The 27,924-nt window shown below is 50.5% G+C and overlaps 1 protein-coding gene and 1 long non-coding RNA gene across 7 annotated transcripts; one reads left to right on the top strand and one right to left on the bottom strand.

Annotated features, from left to right (window-relative positions):
• The first annotated feature begins 255 nt into the window (after positions 1-255).
• LOC121106503 (maestro heat-like repeat-containing protein family member 2A) lies at positions 256-6,879 on the top strand. Of its 2 annotated transcripts, XM_040654796.1 has the most exons (21): positions 256-506; positions 940-1,028; positions 1,149-1,280; positions 1,379-1,458; positions 1,896-2,004; positions 2,097-2,186; positions 2,310-2,414; positions 2,513-2,690; positions 2,860-2,960; positions 3,056-3,205; positions 3,426-3,580; positions 3,842-3,974; positions 4,069-4,253; positions 4,471-4,608; positions 4,858-4,975; positions 5,054-5,350; positions 5,437-5,583; positions 5,899-6,000; positions 6,106-6,208; positions 6,594-6,653; positions 6,737-6,879. In XM_040654796.1, the coding sequence occupies exons 1-21, from the start codon at positions 302-304 to the stop codon at positions 6,877-6,879; spliced, it is 2,820 nt and encodes a 939-aa protein (XP_040510730.1). In that variant the 5' UTR covers positions 256-301. The 2 variants fall into 2 exon arrangements, with proteins under 2 accessions (XP_040510730.1, XP_040510729.1); XM_040654795.1 differs by having other exon boundaries at positions 4,858-5,350.
• Positions 2,114-27,905, bottom strand: LOC121108081. 5 transcript variants are annotated; one of them, XR_005842376.2, is made up of 6 exons: positions 27,721-27,905; positions 18,828-18,912; positions 17,175-17,303; positions 8,897-10,890; positions 2,837-6,938; positions 2,114-2,677 (listed from the first exon to the last, which is right to left on the bottom strand). It is a non-coding gene; the product is annotated as an uncharacterized LOC121108081 (long non-coding RNA). The 5 variants fall into 5 exon arrangements; XR_005842378.2 differs by having other exon boundaries at positions 2,114-3,464; positions 3,774-6,938; XR_005842379.2 differs by having other exon boundaries at positions 2,114-6,938; positions 8,897-9,581; positions 10,745-10,890.
• Between the last annotated feature and the right edge of the window lie 19 nt (positions 27,906-27,924).

Below are 27,924 nucleotides of genomic sequence, written 5' to 3'. Positions count from 1 at the left end.
AGGGAAATCCTGAACCCCCCTGCAGAGCAGCTCAGCCTTGATGTGAAGCACGTATTTCCAATTTCTGAGTTTTATGCTTCCGTTGCCCTCTTTTATAGCGATTTAATAAAATAATTGCAATAATATATCCATTCCTCAGCGCAGACTGGGGAACTGAGCAGCCCTGAGCAGAGCTGAGCACTGCCGGGGGCCCCACGCGGGCGGGGCAGCGGGTCACAGCGGGGCCCATTGTGACGCGTCCCCGTGCCCCCCAGCTCCAGCAGCGCCAGCGCTGTGCCCCTCACTTTCCGTCAGGACTGAGATGGGACAGCACGCGAGCAGAGCAGCGGTGCAAGCCGCCCCTCGGGGCAAACCGCAGCGCTTCTCTCCGCCCATGGCTGCCCAGGCCACGGCCCGTCCCCAACCTCAGCCCTCATCCTCTGCGATGGAGGAGAGAAAGCCCTCCTGCCCCGCTGAGGCCAAGGAGAAGGACAAACTCCCCCAGGAGCCCACTGCTGTGCCGCCCGGTGAGTGAGGGTCCCCGCAGGGCTGGGGGGGGGGTGGGGGGGAAGTGCCCTCTGCACAGTGTGGGGGCTGCGTGGGGCGGCAGAGGGCAGAATTTCCTCCTCGCTTTGCTCTGGGCTCCTCTACACCAACCCTGAGGGCAAACCTTAATCCTAACCCCAACCCAGCCCCAACCCCAACCCTAATCCCAACCTTAATCCTAACCCCAGCCCTAACCCTAACCTGAACCCCAACCCCAACCTTAACTCTACCCTTAGCCCCAACCCCAAACTCAATCCTAACACTAACCACAAACCCAACCTTAACTCTAACCCAACCCCACCCCCACCCCCAACCTTAACCCTAATCCAACCCCAACCCTAACCTCAATCGTAACACTAACCACAACTCTAAACCCAGCTCTAATTCCAATCCCCCTCCTACCCCCAATTCCAGCTCCCCCCTTGGATGCCCCTGGGCTGCCTATGTGTGCTGTGGAGCGTTACGCGATGGACAACATTGAGGCCTTTCTCCGGAGCACAGAGGTGACAGCGGCCGCTCCCATCACGGCGGTCCCCCATCCCCCCCCAGGCCCATTGCATCCGCAGGAGGGCTGTGCCCCCTGGCCCCGCCCCCCCGCTCACGCTCCCCACGCTCGCTGGCAGCCTCAGAATGAGGAGAAGAAGATGAAGTTCCTGTGCAGCATCCGCACCATCTGCGGCTCCGCAGCAGAGAGGAACACGGTGCAGGAACTGCGCATCTTCTGCCGCCGGAACGAACTTGTGGAGAACATCATGGTGAGGGGCGGTGGGTGCTGGAGGGGGGGCAGTGGGCGGCTCCTCTCCTCCCAGTGCTGGGAGCACTGCATGCCTGATGCCATCCCGCTGTGCTGCAGGTGCTGCTGGCAGAGGAGCCGCGGAGAGAGCTGAGCTCCGAACTGCGGCTGCAAGCGGTAGCCGCCATCACCTCCCTCAGGTACTGCCCCACGCCGGGATGGCCCCACAGCATTCATATGGCCCCAGACTGCCTGTATGGCCCCACAGTGTCTGAATGGCCCCACACTGCCTGTATGGCCCCGCAGCCCCCGGGGACGATCCTGGCAGTACTGGGCTGCTGCTCTCCCCCTTTGGGGCGGGGCAAAGGGCCGAGGGGGTCCTGCAGCACTGCTGGGCCTCAGCTCTAACATTGACCATAACCTAACCCTAACCCTAACAACAACCTAACCCCAACCCGAACCCCAACCCCAATCTGACCACAGCAGCTCTCAGGACTCCCTCTGCCCCACACATCCCGATGGAGGAGGGGTTCCTCCCAGCATTGCCCCCCCTGCTCTGCAGAGTGCTGCCCATGGGGGGATCCACTCCCCATCCTGCAGCACAGCACTCCCAGCGCCGCTGTCCCTGTTCTTGCAGCAAGGTGGAGGGGGCTCTGGAGGAGAAGATCCCTCTCTTTGTTGTGTGCTTCCGGAGCATCTTCCTGCTTCCCTCAGAGCAGGACCTGGACACAAACCTTTACTCCAAGGTGGGTGCCGGGGAGCTGCAGGACCCCCCTACCTTGCATGCATCCCCCGTCCCCCTCCCCTCTAATCTCCCTCCACCCTGTCCGTTCTGCAGACCCTGAGGGCTCTGGATGAGATGCTGCACTCATTGGTGTTCATTCACCCCAGCACCAGCATCGGAGAGGAGCTGAAAGACGTCTTCCAGGTGAGCCTTGCCCATGGGGAGCACACAGAGGAGGAGTGTTCCCCCCCCATCCCCACCACCCCAAAAACCTTCTGGGGTGATCCAGGGGGCCACAGGGCAGAGCAGCACCTCCTCTTCCCACAGGTGCTGCTGCCCTTCACCTCCTTACAGAGCTCGACCGTGCGCCAGAGGGCAGTGGGGCGCATCTGGAAGCTGACCCATTCGCTGGCACATTACTGCCAGGAGAAGGTAAGGGCCCGACCCCCATAGTGTGGAGTCTTTGTCTCTCCTTTTCCACGCTCTGCCCACTCCGGGGGTGCGCTCAACTTTCTGCTCTCCACGTACAGCCCCGTCACTCCTCGGAACAATCCCCATCTGCCAGCTATGACGAGCTCCGCCTGCCCGTGCTGGGGCAGCTGGTGGGATGCCTCATCCTGTGCTGCGCTTTTGTCCAGGAGCACAAAACATGCCGCTGTGCTTTGAGCGCTCTCCGTCACCTCTACAGATTTGTCCTGTGGAGAAGCCGTAAGGCAACGGCTGCTGACCTCTGCGTCAGCTGCCGCTCAGAGCAGTGAAGAACCCCATGGTGCTGGGGAGCTTTGCCGCACGGCCCCGTGCTTGGGGCCGGGGCAGCTGTCCAGCTCCCTGCAGGGCAGCCACTGCTCACGCACCTGCGCCTTGCTCTCCTTTCCAGGCTGGGAAGGGCAGCTGGACGAGCAGGGGAAACTGGAGCAGTGGGAAGCCGACCACGAGTTCTCCCTCACCTGGACCACCAACACCACAGTCATTTTGCTGGTGAGGAGGGATTGTCGCGCCAGGACTCATGGGCGCAGGGGGTGGGGGGAGCATGGCTGACATCCTTCCCCCCCTCTGCGTTCATTCCTCCCCAGCGCTTTGAGAAGCACTTGCACTCTTCAGAGAAGACCGATCTCATCCTCCTGGCGCTGCAGGGCATGAGGGACTGCAGCAACTACAACACCCAGGTGGCTTCCACCTTGATGGCCATCCTGACGGTTGACTTCAACCCTATGCCCAATGATGTGAGCAACTGGGAGCTGCTTGCCAGGGGGCTGAGCCCATGGGAGGTGGGGTTGGGTTGGGTTGGGTCCTGACGGTTAGAACGGGGTTGGGTTGGGTGCAGGAAGGCTGTGTTGGGTTGGGTTGTCCTGCACGGCATCGGTCTGATTTGAGACTTCAGGGCGCTTGGTCACTCCTGGGGACGCCTGGAGTGAAGTTCTGCTGTCCCTGCAACCCTTCCAGGTGCAGCGCATCGTGACGGCCATCCACAGGAGCAGGAAGCTGATCACAGAGGAGCAGGCACTGAGGACCATCCGCAGCAGCTTCGCCTCACTAGCTGCCGCCAACCCTCGCGCAATGACACTCAGCCTGCTGCGCTGCTCCCCCACCTGCGACAAGTGCGCTGCCCCCGCCCCCCGCAGAGGGGGACCCCCACCCCCCAAGGACAGGGACCTCCACCCCACGTGGATAGGGACCCCCACCCCACACGGAGAGAGGCCCCCACTCCACACGGAGAGGGAGACCACCCCCCATGGGACCTTCACCTGTGGTGCAGAGGGACCCTCACCCCACACATAGAACAACACCCACCCCATATACAGAAGGACTCCCACCCCACTCAGAGAGGGGCTCCCGCTGAGGACAGCTCTGTGCCGCAGGGACATATGGGAGCTGTGGGAGTTGGCGCTGTCCTCGGTGGATGCGGTGCCAAAGATGGTGCAGGCGCTGCTGCATCAGCTGGAGACCGTGCCGCTGGGCCAGAAGACCGAGGTCGGCGTCCTTCACACGGCCGTGAGTTTGGGGGTCCTCTGGGAACACTCCCCCCCACCCCCCCAAACCCAGGGGAGCAGCTCAGTGCTGAGTGCTGTCCGGGTGCTTTCCGCAGGCGGCCACGGCACTGCATAAGCTCCTGCAGTACCTGGACTACGGCCCACAGGTGCGACTGGTTTTCCCGGAGCTCTTTGTGGCGCTCATCATCCAGCTGGTGTCCGCCGGGCCGCTAGCTCCGCTGGAGATCACCGCCATCACGGAGGACCCATTCCGCCCATCTGCGCCCACCTCTGCCATCAGGTAACACCGCAGTGCCCGCTCTGACCCCGCGGCACCACCCACACTGACCCCTGACCCCACGCTGACCTTTGAGCCCCTGCTGACTCCTGACCCCACACTGACTCCTGACTGCATGATGACTTCTGATTGAACCCTGACTCTGCACTGTGCCCTGGCCCCTCACTGACCTCTGACCCCCGACCCTGTGCTGACCCAATGCTGCCCCGTTTCCATGCAGGATGGTGGTGGAGACGGCCCACAGTTTGCTACTGTGCGCTGAGATGGACAACCTGGCGTTCTCCATGGACACCCACAACCTGTGGGCGCGGCTGCAGGGCGCTGCCACGTGGCAAAACGGCCTACACTCCCTTGCCAAGTACGGCCCCAACCCCTTCCATGCTCTGCCCCACGCACTGCCCCACACACTGCCCTACACGGTGCCCCAAGTGCAGCGCTCCCGAAATAAGTAGGGAACAAGGAGAGTGCTCAGGGGGTGCTGAGGCACGGTGGGCAGATGGAAGAGCACACTGTGGGGCGGCATGGGCTGTTCCGGTCCCCCTACTCCAGCCCAGACCCAGTGGGGTCAGCCCCCCAGCCCGGCTTCAGCCCTCCCCCTGCCCCGCAGGGTGATGCTGAAGAACTGCCGGGATCAGTGCAGACCCATCTTCAGACACCTGCAGAATCTGCTGCAGTACCACCAGCTGCAGTGGAGGGAGGTCCCCGCCATGGCGTTCTACCTCGAGGTGGGTGTGGAGACGGTGTGGGGGGGTCTCCTTGGGAGGATGGGCCCCCTCCCGCCCACTGACCGCCACTCATCGCAGCTGTGGAGCTGCCAGGGGCACCACGAGGATGACACCTGCCCGCAGAAGATCTTCAGGAAATACATCCGCAGCAAACAGCCCAAGAGCAGAGAGCTGGCGCTGCGCGGGCTGAGGAACCTTTATGCTGGGAGGATGCAGCTGCTGCTACCCGACGCGCTGCTGTGGCTGCAGGACATGCGGGCTGACATCAAACTGCAGGCCATACATCTGCTGCAGGACATTGCGGCACAGCACCCCGCCAGCATCCGAGGTGTGCTCAGCCAGCTGGCCGTGCAGCTGCTGTCCTGCTTCAATGAGGTGAGGGACGCAGGGCAGCGGGGAGCATTCAAGCAGCCCCCGCACCGTGCAGAGCTCAGCACTACCCCGTGTGTGTTTCCTCCCAGGACAACGCAGAGGTGCGCTGGCGCTCCATGGAGCTCTTTGCGCTGCTGCTGGAGGCGCCAGGCAGGAAGCGGCTGCTGCTGCAGGCGGAGAGGAGTCTGCTGCCACTCTTCATCCACATGAATGAGGACATCCCCAACGTGGCGCAGGTGGGGGCAGCTTGTGGGGTCACGGGGTCGCGAGGTTATCCGGTGTGACCAGCAACTACTCCCTGCCCTGTGCCCACGTGTACAGTCCTCCTAGATACCAGATCTCCACCTCATATCCACCCATACAGTCCTCCCAGTTCCCCCCTCCGCCTCACCCACCCACACAGTCATTAAGGTTAGGAAAACCCTCCCACATCCCCCACCCCGTTCCCCCAGAACCTGTGGGACGGGATCGGCTATGGCGCTGACCCAGGTTTGGGATGGGGGTTCCCCCAGGATCTCCCACCAACACCCCCCTGTGTCACTGCTCCCCAGGCTGCTCAGAAAGCTCTGATCCACGCCGCCAAGCTCCTGGGCTGGCAGCAACTGCAACGCTTGGCCTGTGCGGCGGAGGTCTGGATGATTGCTGACTGTCTGGTAAGGACCCCCACCCCTCAACCCCTCCGGACCCCCCTTGCTCCCCTGCAGAAGGGGGGTCGGGAAGCCACTCTGCGGGTGCCACCCCCACCATGCTCTCTGCAGCTTCAGAAGAGGGGCAGAGATGCGGAGCAGTACCTGAAGGACACGGTGCTGCACCTGCACAGCCCCCAGGTGCCCGTGAGGGACACGGCCGTGCGCTTCCTCGGTGAGTCCCATCCCCAGTGGGTCCCCATCCCTCCAGCTGAATGCTGTGGGGTCGGTGCACAGGGGGGGTCCTGGGGGGTCACTGGGGAAATGGTGGGGTTCTTGGGAGTTATTAGGGCAACACTAGGCTTACTGGGGCACTATGGGGTTCACTGAAGCATTGTGTTGGGTCTCTGGGGTCCTTGGGGGCAGCTGGGCACCACAGGGGTCACTGGGGCACCATAGGGTCCCTGAGACACTGAAGGGTTGCTGGGGATGATGGGGACACTATTAGGGTAGTATGGGGTTTTTGGAGGTCCTTGGAGCACCGTGGGGGTCCATGGGATGCTGTGAGGTCCCTGGGCGCCGCGGGGACGGGTGAGCGCTGACAGCAGCCATGTGCGCAGGGCTGCTAGGGCGAAAGCTGAGGAATGAGAACCGGGAGAAGATGTCGGACATCCGTAAAGGTGAGCCATCCCCCCCCGCTGCCCCGTGCCCCAGGAAGTGCCGTGTGGGGCCCACGTGGTGACACAGCACCGCTCCATTGCAGCCCTGGAGGGAGCCAAGGAGGACAGCGAGCCGGCCGTGCGCTGTCTGGTGCTGCAGACACTGCTGATCCTCAGCGTGCTGGAAGATGTGCCGCCCACCAGGCCCAGGTTGCGCCGATGGTTCTGGAGAACGTGGAGGGAGTAGTGCTGCTCCGCAGGGATGGGTCTTCGTCTGTCACGTTTGTTGTAGTGTTACATGTAGAGCTGAAATAAAAGTAGTTATTAGTTATTAGTTAAAGCTGTGTTGCAGCTGCTCTGTGTTTCGGGGTTTGGTGTTGAGAAGCGCTGTCAGCAGCGCAGCGTCACTGTGCAGATCTCTGTGGAGTAACAACGTGTTTGGAGGTGTTTGCATTCTGCTCCTCATTGCCACACTAATGCCAACCCTAAGAGCAACCCACAGCTGGTGGGAAACGAAGGGGGACAGGAAGGCAGAGCCTTTTAGCTCCACATCCCCTTATAGCTCACCCTAAAGCCCCGTATTACCCTATGGCCCCACGCAGCCCCTTATAAAACCATATCCCCCATACAGCCCCTATAGCGCCGTATCTCCCTATATCCCCCAAAAGCTCCCCACAGCCCCTCTACAGTCCTCCACAGCCTCCCCACAACCCCTGATAGTACAACATCCCTACCTATAGCTCCCTCCACCCTGCTATCACCCTATACCCTCCCACCACCCACCACAACCCCCTATAACCCCATATCCCCCTATAACCCCTCTATTGCCCCATATATTCCTACATCCTCCCCACAGGCCCCTACTGCCCTATATCCTCCTATAACCCTCCTGTAGTCTACACACAGCCCCCCTACAGCCCCCCCCATAGAACCGTATAGCTCCCCTCATAGCCCCCTACATCCCCCCCATAGTCCCTACAGTCCCCTATATTGCCCCCACAGCTCCATATCCCCCTATATTCCCCTCACAGCTACCTATATCCCCATATCTCCCTATGTGGATCCCCACAGCCCACTATAGCCCCATATCACCCTGTACCCCCTCCCCCCCCTGGCTCCCGTATAACCCTATACCCACAACAGTCCCCTATCTCCCTATATCCTCCCCATGACCTCCCACAGCCTCCCTGTATTCCCACAACAGCCCCCTATAGCCCCATATAACATATAGCCCCCTGTAAACCCCCACAGCCCCCCTAAACTCCCATATCCCCACTACATCTCCCCCACTGCCCCGTGTCCACCTCAGCCCCGGCGGGCACCGGGAGCAGCGCTGGAGGGCTCGGGGGGGCCCGGCCCGGATGCAGGCAGCAGCGCTGCGGCGGTAGGGGCCCCGACTCCTTCAGCTGTCCCAAATCCCCGCATCCCACGGCAGAGGGGAATAAGGGGAGGGGAGGGCGGGGCGGTTCGGCCCGGGCCACACACGTTTCCTCTCCCCGGCCCCGGCCCGGAGCCGTTCCCCCGTACACCTCCGGCACCGCTGTCCTCAGCACCGCTCCTCATTGCCGCAGTTCCGCCTCGGTGCTGCCCGCACAGCGGCTGCAGCGGCGGTGCCGAGCGGGGCGGCCCGGGCCGCGCGTGCAGCACCGCCTGAGGGGAGAGCCGGGCGGCCCCGAGCCGCCTCAGCCAATCGGAGCCGGCGGCGCTGCCGCTGACCAATGAGACGCCGGCACGGGCCGGCGCTCCGCAGCCCCAGCTCTTCTGCAACGGTTCTGGTCCTGCAGTGCCGGCGCGGCAGGCAGTGCACCAATTAGAGGACTGCTGGGCTGAGATACGTTCACGTCTCTGCAACGAGTCTAGACTGAGCAAAGCTGCCCACGAAGGGAGCAAAGAGATCACAAGATGATGCAGTGTGATGGAGCGAAAGCGGCTGGCCAAATGAAGATGACGTGCACGCATGTGCAAGCTGGGTGTGCTGCTGGAGCTGGGCCTGGAGCACTCATCGTCACCGAAATTCCTGAGTGCCCTCATGGAGAAAGCTGCACACTGACAACTCTGGAGCAGTTTTCATACATTAGCCCTCTTTAAAATTTCTAGATGCCTCTTTTCTTAATACGCACCGTTTACTTTCCCTGTGAAGGGCTTTGAAAAAGTCTTTGAAATAGAAATCCCACGATTGCTGCAACACACTTGGCAGGTATTTGGACTTTTGTCCTCAGACACTCAATGCATTTCACTGAAATAAAGAATGCTCAAAAACTTACCCACCCAATTCGCCCTGGTGTTCGATGCGACAGGCAGGAGGTGGCAAAAGGCAGCCGTTCAGCAATCCCAGGAAGTCAGCTGGGCTCCAGGGAGGCAAGAAGGGCAGTAAGGCGACAAACAACCAGTGCAAGCAGTAATTAATTCCTTGCTTTTCCACACATCTTTACAGCTTGGTTTCCTCTTCCCTCTTTGTCCGGACACCAACGAGTCCTCTCTGCTGCCATGAACTGCTCAGCAAAATGAAGATCACAGAAACTGAACTCTGGGACAGTTCCAAAGCTTTCTGACCTGGGAAAAACCTTGGGTGCCTCACATTATCTTTTCCAACCCTTAGAACTACTATCTTTATGTGTGTATTTTCTATCTTTATGTTTATCAACAGCTCTTGAAGGTCCCAGAGGGAAGAAACAAAGGACATTCTTCCTTTCTTCTCCTATCCCTTGACCACCCCTTTGTGCTCCTCCATGATGGGGACACTACCAGCATATCACTGTTTCCATTTGAACATCGCTTCAGTAGCTCGGTGAGTAGGTCCAGGACCAAAGCGTTTGGTGGTAAGAACAGCAGAGGACATTCACATTGTGGTTATTCAGTGTCTTTCATCGGGGCTTTAAAAATGAAGACTTCCATCCCATATTCCGCAGGTCTGACTTGACAAAGCCTGGTTTAGGGTCACAAATGGAACTGCAGAAATGTTTTACATAAAAGGCACAACAAATTGGGCCCCAGCACTGATGTCTCCAAAAAAATGCTTTATAGGATTTCATACTCGGAGGTCTCTGCATTGCTATTACTCTCTTCCCTGCACGTCAGCCAATACAGAATCTATGCCATGACATTTGTATCTGCTTGCTACATACCCAGCTTTTTAACAGATTTACTCATGTCAGGAAATCAACTGTTCGTTAAGAGCTACAAATACAATACCTTCTGAATTCCCCCTATGTGCTATGAATTACACTGAAGACAGCTATTACATTTGTTCAGTACCAGCGAGATTTAACAGCCCACTCCTTTCCAGTACCTTTGCTCCCCATCGGGCATTTACCAACCCTTCACACACCAGACCAGCCAGCAGTGGTCCCAGCACAGAGCCGTATCTGTGGGAGAACACCTGCTCCCGTCATCAAGCCAAAAGATGTGCAAAAAAGGTTTTTGTCTTTAAAGACAGAAAAACAACTGCCATCTCCATTTTATTTTTGTTAAAGGTCGGAAGGGGCTCATCTTCCACTTCCATTCTGTGTGCACGCAAGCTCCCCTGGCTGAGGTGACACTGGACTCACAGGTGGGTGGGTGGGTGGGAGTCGGTATGGAAACAGCTGCAGGCTTTTCAAGGGGAATCGGCCAAGTAGACTCTCATACCTTTATGTATGGACAGCAGGTTGGGTGTTTTTGCTTTATCTGGATTATGTCATCAGCTCTCCACTCTGCTCTGGTACCCTGCACAGCTGACCCAACTGGGCTTTCTACATTTTGAAGGCTTATAATGCAAGCCCTGAAGATTTCAAAAGCTTTCCAATACTCCTGAAGCCCTCACAGTATCCAAAACACAGTTCTGGAACATTAGTAAGGCTTTGCTACATCCATATCCTCAATGAATGAATCACAACACAGGTTGCTTATGGAGTGGATCAGTGAAAAGGAAGAGCCTCACATTCAGCGAGCTCAGAACGCTCTCCCAAAGCAATGCTGAGAGCGGTGACAGAAAGAAGGATGCAGAAGGAAGGTTTCGCTACCACAACTCTTGGACCCCGAATGAGACAGATTTCAATTAATCTTCTTCCTCACTGCTTTCTCGAGAAGTCAGCACAGAATCTGGACAAATTCTGCAGAATTCCAACTCTCACCTTCATGCAACAGAGGCTGTGCACTTTTCGTCCTCCTCCAACCACTGGAAACGCTGCAGGCAGACGCTGCGCTGGTTCCCAACTGCCAGAGAGCACACAAGTCAGCTGGACACCGCTGGACCTCCAGACTTGTCAAGGCTCACGCTCTAGGAACACGAGAGTTCATCTGTTAAATATGACTGTGAGCTTAAAGAAGGCTGAAAGAGCCGTCTAATTCACTTCGACTCTCAACTAGTTTCAATTAATACATACAGCAATCAATTCTGTTTTACTCAAAACAGTTTTATTTATTTACACATTTGTACACATCAACATGGTCCCTACGGAAAGCAGGAAGGGAAAAATGCAATTAAAGGAAATCATAGAATCATAAAATATCCCTTGTTGGAAGGGACCCAGAAGGCTCAACTGAGTCCAACCCATGGCTCCATAAAGGGCCACCTAAAAAGTAAACCCCATCGCTGCATGCACTGTCCAAGTGCTTCTTCAGCTCTGGCAGGCTTTGGATGAGATACCTAAGTGCAAACACCATGACTGTAATTCTTCAGAAGAAAAAAAACATTGACCAGAAGCAGGTTTACAGAACATGCAGCTGTTCAAACTGCCATGAGTATTAGCAGTCACTACTCCAGACTATGCTCACTTCTTCATTACCACTGCAACACAAAGCCTTTACCACTGCCACCATAGAAAGGGAGTGGAGAAACGTGTTCCTTCATCTAAGCTGCATCTTTCAAAGCTTTAATGCTTCAGCAAGTCGTCATCATCTTCTTGTTCAGCAGAGAAGAAAATTCAGTGCTGCTCCAGTAAACCCAGACTCTACTGCCAGCATAATACCCACTACCACCGAGCAATAGGATTGATGATGCTCAAGTTTGCAGCTTAACAGTCCCAGTAAATTTCCAGAGAACCACCTGCACAACGAAACTTAGAGCCAACCCAGACCCAGGGTCCTGAATTCCATTTGGTTTCCTCTGCCTCCGAATAGGATAAAATTTGGCCCCGTTTTTCAGCACCACCTGTACTTCCAGGTTGAAGGGAGAAGCAAAAGCAAAATGTGCAGTTACATTCTGGATGTAATGAAGACTCTGGATGAAAGTCACTTCTCCTTATCCTATAACCTCATGAAAGGATGGCATTTTTAGAAGAACTCCTATGATTTTTAGAGCACAAAACCTCTATCACTGTAAAATGCCACTGCTCAGCATTCCTCACTGTTATTGGGACAACATTTAATGTAACTGAGCCACATCAGAAAGGATTTCTTTGTGACTGAAACAGAAAATATGCAGCAGGAATAGCAAAATCAGGTACTACTTAGTGGTAAGGAAAATGGTGAGCAATTAGAAATGAACTAAAATGCCATTATATAACTACACTTACTGAAAAAAAAAGCATTATTGAAGACTATCTATTCCTTGTGATTTAGCATCTTTTCCTCCTCCTGGAGCCTCGCTTAAGACACCTGCTTAGTTTTGCAATTCTTACTTGCAATTCTAAACTCAGCCAAAGCACATTTTAATCACAGCCAGATCTGGGCATCATTTGCTGACGCAAGCACACAGCCAATCCAGACAGCTCACACTTTAAAGATTGGAAAGGGAGAGGACTGCCCCTACCTTATCAACCACACTCGGGTTTTCAGTCTTCTTTTATTTAGGCATTCTGCAAACTGCCAAAAATCAGCAATACACACGCCAATTGCAAGACAGAAGAAACAAGCCAAGCTTCAGATGCCTGCCATCAATCCAATCAACATGTACCCCTTACCTGGCATGGTGTCCTCCAGCTTGCTTTAACTGAAAAACACCAAGGTAGGTGGTTCTAATTATCACAACAGACTGACTGAAGTTCCTCATACACAGAGATACAGAGAGATACACGTGGTGGTTACCTAAGCATCCCAACCCATCCTCATGTTGAACACCACCTTCATGACCAGATGCATGAAAGTTACACCCATAGCAAAGCTGAAATTGCAGCACGTGTGAGTGAAGCCATCTCCCAACAGATATTTACCTACAGCCTGCAGGTATTGGAGGCCAGCAGCTGCTGCTGGCATATGAGGTATGAATTGTAACTGCTGCAACTGCAGCACCACACGTCATGTAATGCACACATGATGAACCTGTAAGAGTCTCCTACAGAATATGTACCACTCTCAAGCATATTTATATAACATACACGTAAGTACATGCAATACCATGTAATAGGTGTACTACAACATCTCAATATATATTACTCTATGACTACAGCTCACAATACATAATCATACACATTATCTTCTAGTAGCTGTATCAATATTATGATATAATAATTGATAGAAATTACTATAAATACTGAGTGCAATAGGTAAACCAACACAGGTGTGTTACTATTCCTTGGAAGTACAACATCTAGTGGTAAAGCATCTAATGGAAATTACACAGCAGGAGGGGCAGAGAGCACATATTTGGTTTTGTTTGAGCACAGAAAGTGTTTAAACACCAACATTATCTTCAGCTTAATGGCCACATTTACCTGTTCTCCATTTTGCTCTCCAAATCCTCCAGTTGTATTGCAGCTCCGCAACCCCTTCAACAGCCACCGCTCCCTCCATATTTTAGAGCTGTTTTCTCTCGCAATTAACTCTAACAGCTTATCACTCATCCACACTGGTTTTAAAGTTATATGTGCAGTTTTATGTAAAGATGCATCCACTCCCTGAGCCAGCTCCAGCACTTCTTTACAGTTCAGCCCATTTTTCTTCAAGGCCACTTTTGACAAAGTAGTGCCAGTCTGCTCCACTTACTGCTCTCCTCATTTTATCTAATTGGAAGGCTTTAAAGTTTAATTTATCTGGTTTTGTATCAAACCTCCCACTGTACCTGAACACGAAACAGTGATCTTTCTCTACCATGGATAGGTCGCAGAGAATCCTTCCCATGTAACAAATGTACACACCACTTTCCTTATCAATACCTATTCCTTCCAAGATCACAGTTGTAGCAAATATTGGCTGCACAGCGAGCAGTCTAAAGCTGGCAACCCCTTCGTGCTTTTGATTTATCACTTTTAAGACAGATGACAAGTCCCATTAAAAAAAATCACCAATGCACGTGTCCCTAAGTTCCCTGTAAGCCTCTCATTTTGACAATGAAATGTCCAGAACATGCTGCCATCAGTCAGCTCCAACTGCTGATTCCCACCATCCTCTTTTCTGTAGAACTGGCTGAGCACCAGCCTCCCCCATAGAACAGCCCCCAGGCTGCCCTTCCCACCTTCAGACAGTGCCGCACTGGGACATGGGGTAGCCAGAAAGGAGAGCAGCCCTGCTGGCAGGGCAGGCAGAAGTGTGAGGACCACACCACTGTAAGCATGGCCCTCACAGCACATCTCAGCAGGGCAAGGCGGATGTTTGTGCAAGGGAGTTACTGGGCTGTATACAAACAGGTGGCTTGTTTTGGCACATCCAGCAGTCAGTGCTGAAGTCTCCAGCTCACGCAGCCCGGAAAAGGCCTCATCTCGGGAAAAAAACATAAAGGGAATTGCAAAGATGTTTTTATTTCGGGTTGCATCAAGCAGGAGTAGGAGATAAAAACTGCTGTGCAACGTGAGCAGCATGAATGGGGCTTTGCAGGCTCTGCAATGGACAGAGAGCTGTGGTGCTATTTGTTGTGCTCTTACTGCCTTGTGCTTCACTTGGGTGAGGTGCAAAAGCTCACACACCATCAGAATAGCAGGAGACCATTGCTCACAGCCAGAACAGTTCTGTAACAGATCTGAACACGCAAACCAGCTCAGTGCAACCAGAAGAGTTTAGTAAATAAATTATCTATGCTTACCAATGACATGCAGAGTTCTCCAACTTGTAAAATGAAGTAACTCTTAAGACTGGAGCTCAGGATAAAATAAAAAAATAAACAAACCATCAAATTCTGCACAACCTGTTGTGCACATTATGGATCTATCTGCAGTATAGGGAAAGATCCAGGACACCCTTCTGTTGTGCAAACAACAAAGCCCTGCGGATTCACTCTGTCCAACAGGAAACTATTAAGCACTGGTAAGAAAAAGGTGGATTAGGCAGAAAGCTTAGCAAAAGGTCAGCAGAAGCACATTATTCAGAGAAGTGAAAGACCCCCTATCGTGACCATGTGGAAATGTGATGATTGATTAAATGATCTATGTGATTCCCATCTACAAGAAGCGTTGTAAGGAGGATCTGGGGAACTACAGGCCTGTTAGCCTGACCTCGGTGCCAGGGAAGGTTATGAAGCAGACTGTCTTGAAGGAGATCACGCGGCACGTGTGGGACAACCGGGGGATCAGGCCTAGCCAGCATGGGTTCATAAAGGGCAGGTCCTGCTCGACCAACCTGATCTCCTTCACTGATCTAGTGACCCGTTTGGTAGATGAGGGAAAGGCTGTTGATGTAGTCTACCTAGATTTCAGCAAAGCCTTTGACACTGTCTCCCACAGCACTCTCCTGCAAAAGCTGGCAGCCCATGGCTTGGACAGGTACTCTTGGCTGGGTAAGGAACTGGCTGGAGGGCCGGGCCCAGAGAGTGGTGGTGAATGGAGTTAAATCCAGCTGCCAACTGGACACGAGTGGTGTCCCCCAGCGGTCGGTGCTGCAGCCTGTCCTCTTCAATATCTTTACTGATGACTTGCATGTGGGCATTGAGTGCACCCTCACTAAGTTTGCAGATGACACCAAGTTGGCTGGAAGTGTCCATCTGCTTGCCTAGCGAGGCCCTACAGAAGGATCTGGACAGGCTGGATAGCTGGGCTGAAGCCAGTGGAATGGGGTCCAACAAGATCAAATGCCGGGTCCTGCACTTTGGCTGCAGCAACCCCAGGCAACGCTACAGTGTTGGGGCAGAGTGGCTGGAAGACTGCGTAGAGGAAATGGACCTGGGGGTACTGATTGATGCTCGACTAAACATGAGCCAGCAGCGTGCCCAGGGGGCTAAGAAGGCCAATGGCATCCTGGCTTGCATCAGAAACAGCGTTGCCAGCAGGAACAGGGAAGTAATCGTCTCCCTGTACTCAGCACCGGTGAGGCCACACCTTGAGTACTGTGTCCAGTTTTGGGCCCCTCACTGTAAGAAAGACATGGTGGTCCTGGAGCATGGCCAGAGGAGGGCAACAAAGCTGGTGAGGGGTCTGGAGCACAGGCCTCATGAGGAGTGGCTGAAGGAGCTGGGATTGTTCAATCTGGAGATGAGGAGGCTCAGGGGAGACCTTACTGCTCTCTATAACTACCTGAAGGGAGGTTGCAGTGAGCTGGGGTTGGCCTTTTCTCTCGTGTACCCAGTGATAGGACTAGAGGGAATGACTTCAAGCTGTGCCAGGGAAGGTTCAGGCTGCACGTTAGGAAATACTACTCTGAAAGAGCAGTCAAGCACTGGAATGGGCTGCCTAGGGAGGTGGTAGAGTCACCGGCCCTGGCGGTATTCAAGGAACGTTTGGAGATTGTGTAGAGGGACATGGTTTAGTGAGAACTCTTGGTGATGGGTGGATGGTTGGACTGGGTGATCCTGTGGGTCTTTTCCAACCTTGGTAATTCCATGATTCTATCACGTTTGCATGCAAAGATCACACTGACCATATAACCAGCTTCTACCATATATTACCTCTGGACAAGATGAGGCTCTAACTTGTAACTTGTATAAAATGTGTTTCCATGTGTGCCTGCATTGTCAAATCCTGCATCCTCAGAGTACTGTTTAGTTTATAAGTAATTTGTTGAACGCGTAATTTCAGTCACTGAACTACATGCTTTTAATTAATCACACATTTTCCATTTTCCTCTCAGCTATTTCCCATCATTCCCTCCATATTATGCCCATGAAGATGTGCACTTTCACAAAAGCAGTAACAGCTATTAAGGCCTACTTCCCATCCCGATCCGAAGTGGTGCCACATGCTTTATCAGCTTCACAGAACCCCATCTGCCCCAGCACTGTACTGAACACAAGGATGAAGTCAACAAGGAGAACTCCTGCAAGGGTATGGGCCCTTTCTTCAAACAGTGCATTTGTTCGCCACTTTTTTCCCCTCTGGGCTCAGTTAACAGGAGACAAGAGATCCATAGCACCACCCAGGGGAAGGACATTGCGAGACAGTCTGTCCAGTATAAAGAGAGCACCTGGCTTGAGACCATTGTGTGTTTTCTGTCCCATAACAATTTCGTTTTCCCACAGCAGCTCTCTGAGCACCATGCACAATACTTGAAGGAAACACACGTCTCTTCATCCCCCCAGGATGTGCCAGCCCATAAAATGATCCCCTACACTCCTGCTGGGCCCATAAAAATCACTTCAGCAGTGTGTTGTTATTAATTGCTTCAGGCAAGCTAGCCAGGACTGCTGCAGACTAAGTACTGACAGTCTATAAAACCAGAAGAGACAGAGAAGAATGTCCTACACTTTCCAGTAGCACCTACCATTGTGAGGAGCAGAGCTGAGGGGCCATGAAGCTGTCACAGCCAGCCCTCCTTGGCTGGCAGACAGGACACGTCACGTGGGGCTGTAGGAGAACCATTTACCAGGGCAGACAAGGAAATGCTCCTTTCCTGGAAAAACAAGAGATTATGAAACTTTTATTTCCTGTTTTTTACCATTTTAGCTCCAATACCAGCTTGTATAAAATCAACATAATTATGATCTCAAAGTTTTCATCTGTATATTCAAGTTCTCTCTCTTTGTCTTCGTACAGCACATAGGTATTCTTTTTCACATCGTTAGCACCAACACATCTGCAGAGCAATACTGCACTGGCCCCAGCCATGCAAGTTATCACAGTGAACACAAGCCCCTGAAAAATGAACTCTGCTGATGGCTGGCATCCAGTGACTGCAGGTGCTTTCACTGCAAGCTAAACACAAGGGGAAGCAATGGTTTGTCCAACATAAGCGCTGTAAGCCCTGAGCTCAGTACAGAGCCACAGAGACGCTTATGGGATTTTCTCCACGTGTGTAAATACCTGATGGGGAAGAGAAGGAGTCAAGAAAAGGCTCTTCTCAGGGGTGCCCAGTGACAGTATGAGAGGCAATGGCCACAAACTGAAAGTAAGGAAAGTCATTTGAAGATGAGAAAAAACTATAGCTTTGCTAGGGAAGATTTGGCACTGATGTGTGAGGATATGCTGTAAAAGGCAGTATTAATTACATTATGATGTGAAGAGGAACTCATTAAATTAGGAATAGGATCTCTCAGAGAAGCCAAGAGGCATCAGACAGAGCTGTGGAAAGAGTTCATTACATTAGAATATAAGAAGGTGGGCTGTTACATTTTGGTTTGTTAAAAAGCCAAAAGGCACCACATGAAAAGGGCCTATCATCACGTTACAACATGCAATAAAAGCCAATATAAGTTGCATTATGATTTACATAGGGTAGTCAACGGGTTACAACACATAATTGAAGCCAGCAGGCCTTCTGTGAGGCCGTGAAGAGTGGTTTGCCATCTTCATAACAACACACACAAACCCCAGGACTGTGCATCACAACATGAAATGGGTCTTCTCCAGATTGACACCAGAAGAGAGTCTTTCACGCTCATATTGTGTTACACAATGGAAGGCAATAGAAAAGTGAATCACAGTGTGTGCAAATGGACGCCTCCTAACCATGCACAACAGCAAGGAAATAAAAAATTCAGCTAAATGGGACAGGATGGATGCAAGATCAGCAGCACCACAAAATCAGGCCTGGCAGTAGGAATGGGATTCAGCCAGGCTGCTCGGCCATGGAAAGCCAGCATGGAGCACAGCGCTGTGCAGCTGAAGCCCCAACAGCGTTTCATCTTCAGGAAAAGTTACCAGAGCAGCATGCAAAGATAGCTGAGTAAGGACTGGGTATATTTCCAAAAAGAAACAAAACACTGCAATAACCAGCACAGAAATTGTGCTCAATTCCTTGTGCAGGTATAAATGCACGGCAAGAACTGATTCCTCCTGAACTTCAAGTGAGCACTAAGGCAGGCCCAGAGAGGAGATCCTCTGAGTGGAATGGACACAAGTCCTCGAGCTGCAGATTTTCTCATGTCTTCCACTGAGATCCCATTACGGATTCTTCCTTGGCTGACAAAAGACATACCTGCACGTTTAAACTGCTGTTCGCATTTACCCACATGGCTTACTGTTCCTTTACACAATGCGGTTTTCCACTGTTGTGAAAACACCTACAAAAGCAATAGGACAGTTACACAAAGTGACTTGAGCTGGACGGTCTGGTAACCACAATGCAGTTATTCTGCATGGGAGTCAGCTGCACTATCACCAGATCCAAAAGTTCTGAACGGTTAGGATTTTTTTTCCTTTTTGCTTTCAGAACACTCTCATATAAAATGGTCTTATTCTTTAATTTGCAGGAGGAAATAAGGTACCTTCTCTCCCGATGAAAGTTAAGACTTTGATGGCATTTCTTGCTTTATGAGCAAAGGCATTCAGGAGCAGAAGACCTGCAATTAACTTACTACAGAATCACCAGTTCAATGGGAAGGGCCCCACAACACCACTGAGCCCAGCTGCCTGAGCTGACAGTTCAGAGCCGACATCATTGAGACACGTACCTTAATGCAGTAAGACACAACCATCCAGGCTCACGACATTTAAGCAGAAAAAGAAAATGCATTTAGGGCTCACACCTAATTTGCAACCTTAATGATTCTATGTAAGAACAAGCCCCTGGACTGGCCAGTGCTTTCTGCAGAGGTGAGGAGCAGTGCCCTGGGCCAGCCCCCTCCCCAGAGGCAGCTGCTGCCCATCTGTTGCCCTGTGCCCACCCCAAGGGACCTGCCCAGGCCGCCATGCTGCTCCTGCCATGTGTCCCCGTGGGCTTTCTGCCCCTGCCATGGAGTCCTGTGGCCCAGTGACGATGGTCTTGTGGGACACTACCGCACACTGAACACCTGGAATTTTGGAGTTGCATGCATGAAATTATTTAGAGAATGAACAAGGACATAGAACAGGGAGGGAAGAATGAGGCTGAAGGATTTTGCAGCTCACTCCACACCCAAATTCAACATAGCAAAATTAATTCCCATAGAAACGCTTCCTGCTTTGAGCAGAAGGGCAGCTTCTCCCATCCTGCTGCACACCTCCTTGGTGCTCAGCCCTGAGCCAGCAGATACACCTCATAAAAACAGACTTGCACATCAAACTCAGCTATGATTTGGAATCCAGATCCTTTTCTCTAGATGCTGCAGAGCACAAAGTTTGCATGCTGTAATAAAACACACACTTGCAGGACCAGCAACCAACCAATTCATCATGGCTTCCTACTTCTGTGATCACATTACAGAGCACAGAATCATTAGGGCCCATTCAAAGGGCAGGAAAGGGAGGTACAGTTTGCTGTTAACTCTTTCTCTGCCAAATCCGACCCGGGTGTGCACACGTGTCACAGAGACAGTCAAATGAAAACAGTTATTGCACAGTTTCACCAAAATACGGAGAAACTGAACCTCATTCCAACCTTTCCGTAAACTCCTGAACTCTTGATTAAGCTGCTGGGACAGAATGTCTTCCATCTGGGGACAGAAGGCCAATAGAAAAAAATCACCTGTGGAAATATTAGCCATCTTCGTTCCTTTCGCCCTTTTTTTTTTTTTTATGTTCTCAATGAAATACATCTGCTTTTATGGGGTTTTTGTTGCTGTTTGTTATTGTGAATGTGTGCTTAGTTGCTCCCTCTCCCCATTCTTCCTTCCCACAGCCACGATTCACATCAATATTCCAATCAGAGTCCTTCAGCCCATGGCTCACTCCTCAGGTTTTGACTTCAGCGAGAAAATGTTCCCAAGCCATGGCTGCACATTCTGACCTCTGCCTAACAGCACACTCCTCACCCTGGGAAATAACGAATGGCAACCAACCTTTTGTAAAACCTGTGTTAAGAGCAGTTATCCCTGAAATATTGGTACCAACTAAACACATGCACAAACTACTGCAATAAGGAAGAGACAAAAGCTGTCAAAACACAGTGAGTTGTAGTAGATTTACTAAGTTTTTCTTCTGTTTAACTCTGCCCTATGTGCAAAGGGGGATATCTTCGGAAAGTCTTCTAAAATCCCTTCAGCTGTTTCTGAGGGAGGTGAACGCAGAAAGAAAACCTCACAGCTGTCAACTTTATGTTTCGGATGCTTTTTTTTTTATTTGTGCTCAGGTAATTCAGAAATGACTTTGATTTACTAAGGATGTCCCAGAAGTTGTAGTCATAATGAGAAAAATAACACAGGCTCCTAAGGAGATCTGTTGTGTTCCTCTGTGCTGACCAAAGAACAGAACAAAAAAAGCAGTAAGTTGCTGCTCACTTCCTAGTTCCCTCTTTTTGCACAAGTATGATACACTGTTGGTCCTGCTCCTGCTAGCTGTTAAATGCTTTCAATGCAATGGCCTAAGAGAATAAACTTGTTGGACTACTCCCAGTTCAGTTTTCAAACCTCACTATTTAAAGTGAGACGCAACGATCCAAAAAGATGAGCTGTGTGAGTGCAGCACTGCATTGTGATTTCAGTCAGGAAAAAAACCAAACCTTCACAAAAATGAAAAACACCAACGTGCTCTGAAGGCTGTACTACTCCATCCAGCCCTGTCTCTGGATACTGGCTACACTCATTGCACCCTGAAGAACCAGAAACAGGTGCAGTGCAAAACATCCTTCGTCTCCTCCTTTCTTAGAGAAGGGCAAGATGAATTACCAAGGTTAAAAACGTCCCGCTGTTCAAGCATGCTGTTGATTAGTTCGATTAACAGGCCCCACGTGTTCAACCGTATACAGAGAACTGTACAGGGAGCAGCTATCCAGCAATCATGAAAGCGAGGACCTTTTGCATCATTTCACATTCAAATTCTGCTTTACGTTAACAATATGGCATCTGAAATTAAGCAGAAGAATATTTCCTGGCAAGAAATACTTGAGTCTGGGATATTTGGAGAGAAAAATCTAAACTGCAACTCAGCATCAGGTTTTTGAAGTTTAAGCTTTTTTTCCTCATAATGGACAGAAGCTCCTCATATCAGCAATTTAAATCAGTACAATGTATTTCCAGGACTGCTTTTAAAAATCAGTGATTAAAAAGAAGGGAAGCCCATCGCCCACTTTAGCATCTCCAGAAGTCTACAGACAACTTCGTCCTCAAGAAGCACCTCTCTGTCTCAGCTACTCTTTCAGAAGCTGTTTCAATGCCCCTGCAACATGACTGTCTCCTGGGAACACAGCTGCCCATTTGCACCCATCTAGCACAATGAATATTAACACTTGAGAGACTTCTTCACCTCTTATTCCTACCAACTACAGGCATGCAGCACTGCAAATTCTGCATGTTAGCGCTTCTGATGAGCAGTTTTTAGCTGAGTATCACAGCCTGACCATCAGCTCCCCGTGACAACCGCGTACATGTTTCTCCTGCAGGAAAAACATAGGAGGTGAACAAACCGTGACTCTAAGATAACAACCTGCTTTGTCTCATACCAGAAGAAACACAACAATTATAAAACAGAAGTAGATATGCCCAGTAATACCCAGCAGAGCTGAGCTGCCTTGGGTAGCCAGCTGAGAAGTACAAGAGCATTACTCAGAGCAAAGGAAAAGCACTGCTGAGTTCCAGAATGCTTCTGCCATGCCAGACCTGGTGAGTTCTACAGAGCTCTCATGGGAAAAGGAGGAAGAGGGGAAGAAGCCAGGTTGATCATTACTTACCTCTCTATCTCCCCAGTCTTAAGAACCAAGTAAGAGACCGCTTTCAGCAGAGTGGAAGGTTTTCCTTACTGTGTAATGGATCCCAGCAAGGGCTAAATGTTTGCTTTGATTTTCTCATAGGTATGAGCTGGGGATCGTTACTTTCAAAAGGAACCTTGCAGCTGTACTATGTAAGACACTGCAGTTCACGTGTAACGAGGATGTCACGGAAAAAGCGTCATTTTTTTTTTTTTATGCTGCACAAGTTCTAAAACTGTAAAACCAGCACCCAGTAAGTCAAACCCTAGTTTGATGGAATTAAGAAAAACAGTTCATAAACCTAATGAAGCACCTGTTGGAAGCAAATGAAATCAGTGCTCCAGAACAGGACCTTGTCATGCACTCCTGGGATCCAAGAGACCATGACTGCATCAGAAGCAGCTTGACAGACAGGGAGGATGCTGCACTTACAAACCTAACTACAGACCTTGTGCCCTTGGCACAACCAACGCCTTCTCCCTTCCTACAAACTAGAGTATCAGACAGTCACAGTTTTGCTGCTCTCCTGATTGACTCAGTCTCACTTCCCTTTCCTGCTTCCAGGAGTGATGACTTCCACCTCTGGGCCCCACACGGCTGAAGTCACCATTTGTATCCTTCCACACTGCAATTACCACCTACGCTCATAGAAAACCTTCCATTCACAACGCTCTTAAGCTACTGCATGACGTCCATTAAGGCACACAAATTATTTACATGCAACTAACTTCAACCTTTCACATTTTATCTTCACACTCTAAGCACAACAGCACCAGGTACAGCAGAGTGGAAAAGTTTTTTCAAAGCAGCTACAAACACACCATTTCCCTATCTGGCCTGTTTCTTAAGCTAGCAAAGTAGTACCATCTCATTTCTTGACTCAAATTTTCTTTTTAATCCCAATACTCAAATATTCAAATACTCCAATTCAATTTTATCCCCCATTCTGGGAACATAACCACAAAGAAGTGAACAAATTACATACTATATTAAGCAGCTACAATATTTAGCAATTAGCTTACAATGAAAAGAGATGACTATTGAAATTACTTCTCCAGGCTCTGAAGGAGTCCTCTTGGAAAATCAGTGTGTAATGTCCAACCTCAACTCATCTTCAGCTTACGCAGTGCCCTTCTCATATAATCATTGGTATTATATTCATGAAGGCCACAACTGCACTTAAATGCATTATAAAACTCAAAACTGACACCGCTTTACACTGTAATAAAGGAACACTATGGTTTATTAAGTGTCTTAAAATAATACTGTAAATTCTCTCTGCCAATATACCTTTCCAAAGCCACTTTCCAGAAAGGATGATGAACAACAGGTTTTCCTAGAAAGATACAACCGGATGTCCAAACATAGGACTTCCTTTGGAAGCCCATAACGAGATTTCAGGTATTACTCACATTACTGCACAATTCCAGATCACGCATACTTCGGGGACTGCAGAAATAAGAATGAAAGGTCACTGCTGTGCAAGAAGCTACACACTACAGAAAAGCCCACTGCGCAGCTGGGAAAGTAACACCACCGCATACTGACCGCTTCTCCACACTTACTCTCACACTGGCCCTGCTGCCATCCTTCTTCCAAGAAACAATCCTGAAGACAGCCCGATTTCTTAAGGCTCTTATTCAGTAATCAGATTTCCACCTACACATTTGAACCTCAACCAAGGAAGGTACAGAACTGCTTCAATATTCCCTTGCGAACAAAAGCTGTACAGCAAGGTCTGATGGCTATTACAGATACAAGTTGCAAGTGTAATTCCACGTACACAGTAAAATACCTTTTCCAGATCATTTGCCACATAACACAGCAGTCCTCTGTAACTTGGTCTGGAGCAATCCCAACAGGTTAATAAGACAAGCCGGATGTTGGCAGGAGTTACTTCAGCCTCTGAAAGAGCACCTACCTCCAGAGCAGAGCAAGGCAGCTGTTTCATAGCACGTCAACACCCATTCAGGGGACGAAGTGAAGGAACATACTGCATCCACTGAAATCTCATGTGGAAGAACGTACACATCGATTAGGAACAGAGCGAGTGGGAGTCATTTCAAGAGAAATGCTGTGCAAACAACTTCCCTGTCACTGTATACCACCGCTCCCATTTCTGAGGGATCGAGTTCAGAGACATTACGGGGCCAAGCTTGTTAGCTGCTGGGTAGAGCCCTTCCACAGGAGGGTGTTCATGACAGCAATCTCATCCACGTTAGCTCAGAAGTCACTACATTTCCATTACTGGAACAGTTTCTAGGACAGTCGCAAGCCTGAGCACCTCTTTGTCCTGCAGGACAACGCCATATGCACATACACCGGCGTTCTCCAACTACTCTTTGTTTTCTCCTGTTTGTGAAACAGACTGATTTTTTTCAGATGAGTTCAGCAACCAGTCACCCAGCACAGCTCTACAACCAGCCTGTCTCTTCACCTCACACAGAAGGGAAAAACCTATCACTGCCATGAGCAGATACATAACACTGAATGGATCTTTTCACTTCTGTGCCTCACCGCCTTCATCCTCTGTCTCCCTTCCCAATCAAACTGTAGGAACTTCAAAGACTCTTCTCTAGTCCAGGTTAAAGGATACAGCCCCAGAAGCACTCGGAGGCCTTTAGGAGCTACAATGCAAGAGTCCCCCAGGACTTTTTTCTTTTCCAGACTGCAATCTACCACAGCTCTTGTTTGCAATCCTTCATTTTTTCAACCAAACCTCAACTACAAACTCTGTCTTGCCAGAAGATAAAACTCACTGAAATAGTTTGGATAGGGGAGCAAGGACAAACAAACAGTAAATAATCACCTACTGTAAAAGCCAGCAAATGAAGTTAAAGTTCTTAGCACCACCAGTATCTACATAACCTGGGTATGGGAAGGGAGCTTGAGGGCTCCTTTTAGGATCACATCGTCATTTAGGTGGCAATGTGACACAAACAGTGCTTACAGACAGCATCTCTCCTTCATAACAGGTATCCATGTAGTTTCTCTTAGATGCCATATACCAGATTGACTTCCCCTGGTAGTGACTGACATTTAGGGAAGAGTTGATAATTACTTTCTTCCCCTGCTTCAGCTCCTCCAGCATGAACAGAATGCAAAGGTTTGTTTGTAGGACTACATCAGCTCTCAGTTATAGTCAGAAGTAACCAACAGGCATGGAGATAAAAAGGAAAAAAAACAATTGGAAATAGAATAAACACATATATAATAGGGCCCCAAAGGCTCCAGCAATGTTTCCACATATCCTGGACACCACATGGGTGTTACTAAAAGCAGGGAGGACCAAAGTGTCTATCACTGACAAACTATATTACTATATATACTATATATATTGATTGTTTCTTACGCAACTTAATTGTTTACAGTTTTCACATCAACTTAAACACTCTTTAGTTATCTGAATGTATGTATGTAGGCATTATTATTACTTTCCTTTTCTGAAGGAAACAAACGTACATTCATAAAATCATCAAGGCTACAGACCCAAGCACTCAAAACCCAGGAAATACCAAAATTAACTTGGCACAGCAAAAGAAAATATTTTTCTCTTGATTTCATTCCCAGAAGCAATGAAACCATTTTTTTGTTTAATCTTTCCAAACCAATTCATCTGAAGCAGACATTCAGCATGGAAAGTTTCAGCCCGAATGGTTCAAATTCGGCCAACTTAGACACCACTGAAAACAGGGTCTTATAACGGGAAACGTGAAGCAAGCTTAATTACAGGCAGCACTACCACCATCACTTACAAATACATTTAGGATTAAAACTTCATCCTGACTTTGCCTTGTCTATTTATCTATATACTATATAGAAGGAATACAAACTCCTTCCATGCCTGCCTTTCTTACTGTGTTGTAGGTCCCGGGTCTTTGGCACACTTGATCAAAACTACAACACAGCTACTAACATCAGGCGTCAGAAAGAGAAGTCATTACTCAAAACAACAATCTCAGATGCATGACACAAAGAGGAAGCCACAAGTTTTCAGAGGGTCTCAATACTCACAGAAGTTTCTACAAGTTCCAATTCTTTGCATATCTCAATTAAATGTTAACTGCTCTGCTGAACATTCTTATGAAAAGGACTGAGAAATAACTTCATGTAGAGCAGCAAATTCCACACGGTGTCTAAATACAGCTGCACCCACTGCAGGAAGCTGCTGGGATCAGCAGCACGTGAACACGTCCTACTGGCTTCAGTTCAACCACAAAACCTTGGTTCAGATTTGTACCTGACACTGAGGTGATCAGCTGCAGCAGCACACATTTAGGAGAAAGAAGGTACATCTGTTCTCATAGCGAATAAAGTCCTCTACTTTATATGATGAATTACAGTACACTTCTGTGTTTCTCTGTGTTGTTTGAATCGCTGTGGGCCAATACAGCAGAAACACAAGCAGCTGGTCACAGAAATGCTGTGCTTTCAGACTGAAATACTGTTGTTCTGACAAAAGCTATATCCAGTTTGTCTCCAGGCTCAGAGTATTCCACTCCATCTCTAGCTATATGTTAAATAAGTTGTTCCTAGTACTTTTCTGGCTTGCACACTGATAGACAAGATCCATACACACTGATCTTCTCTTGGTTGACACACGCACACCTATTACCATCGCTCCCAAAAATCTGTGCCATAAATCCAGCTGATCTTGTTGCTATTGAAGACCTCTGGCACGTTCACTGCTGAAGGCACCGCTCTGAACATTCAAACGGCGCCCATTTCTGTCCAGCTGTAATCCCAGGACTGTTTCCAAAGGAACGAGGCAGCCCAGCTGTGACACCACCGCACCTCGTGGAGCCGCACAGGAAGGAGGAGCTGCACAATGAGCCACGCACCCCAAACACGGCCACGGATACCCATCAGATGGGACGCAGCACCACACAGCGCTGAGTCACACTGAGACAAATCGCTTCGCAGATTCTGTCTATCAATTCTCTGCTTTGAGCAATGCTGCACTCAGGTCATTACAGTGAGGAGCGAGCGAGGAGATTGGAAGAAATAGGGAAAACGCGGGTCTGACCGGGGGGGACTGAGCGGCTCGAGGAGTGTTAGAAATCCACTGGGAATTAATAACTACGCTCTCTCACACACCTTCCCCCCCCCGACCCCCAACCCACACACACACACCCACACACACACCCACACACACACACACCCTCACTCACACGTCTCCCTGTGCGCCATCGGCCGGCACGCACCCGGCACGCACCCCGACCCGCGGACCGCGCGCCCGCCCCGCAGAGGGAACCGTCCCTGGCGGTACCTGGACGGTATCCGGGGCCGCTCCCAGCGCCGTGCGTTGCACCGCGGCCCCGTCGGGGCCGCCTCTCCTCACCGCCACCCCCCCTCACAGACGGCCGCGGTGGCTCCCAGAGCCGCACCGAGGAGCGATGCCTGCCGAGCTGCTCCGGGAACCAAGGCGCGGCGCGGCGCGGCACCAACACCCCTTCTGAGAGAGAGCCGCATC

Source organism: Gallus gallus, chromosome 34 (genome assembly GCF_016699485.2).
Source record: "Gallus gallus isolate bGalGal1 chromosome 34, bGalGal1.mat.broiler.GRCg7b, whole genome shotgun sequence".
Lineage (NCBI taxonomy): Eukaryota > Metazoa > Chordata > Aves > Galliformes > Phasianidae > Gallus > Gallus gallus.
This window is presented reverse-complemented; position numbering and strand designations above follow the sequence as displayed.

Excerpts from the sequence above, each read along its gene's own strand:
- LOC121106503 (XM_040654795.1), top strand. The coding sequence starts at position 302 with ATGGGACAGCACGCGAGCAGAGCAGCGGTGCAAGCCGCCCCTCGGGGC. Across the intron at positions 1,029-1,148 it reads CCTTTCTCCGGAGCACAGAG|CCTCAGAATGAGGAGAAGAA; the intron begins GTGACAGCGGCC and ends GCTCGCTGGCAG. Across the intron at positions 1,281-1,378 it reads AACTTGTGGAGAACATCATG|GTGCTGCTGGCAGAGGAGCC; the intron begins GTGAGGGGCGGT and ends GCTGTGCTGCAG.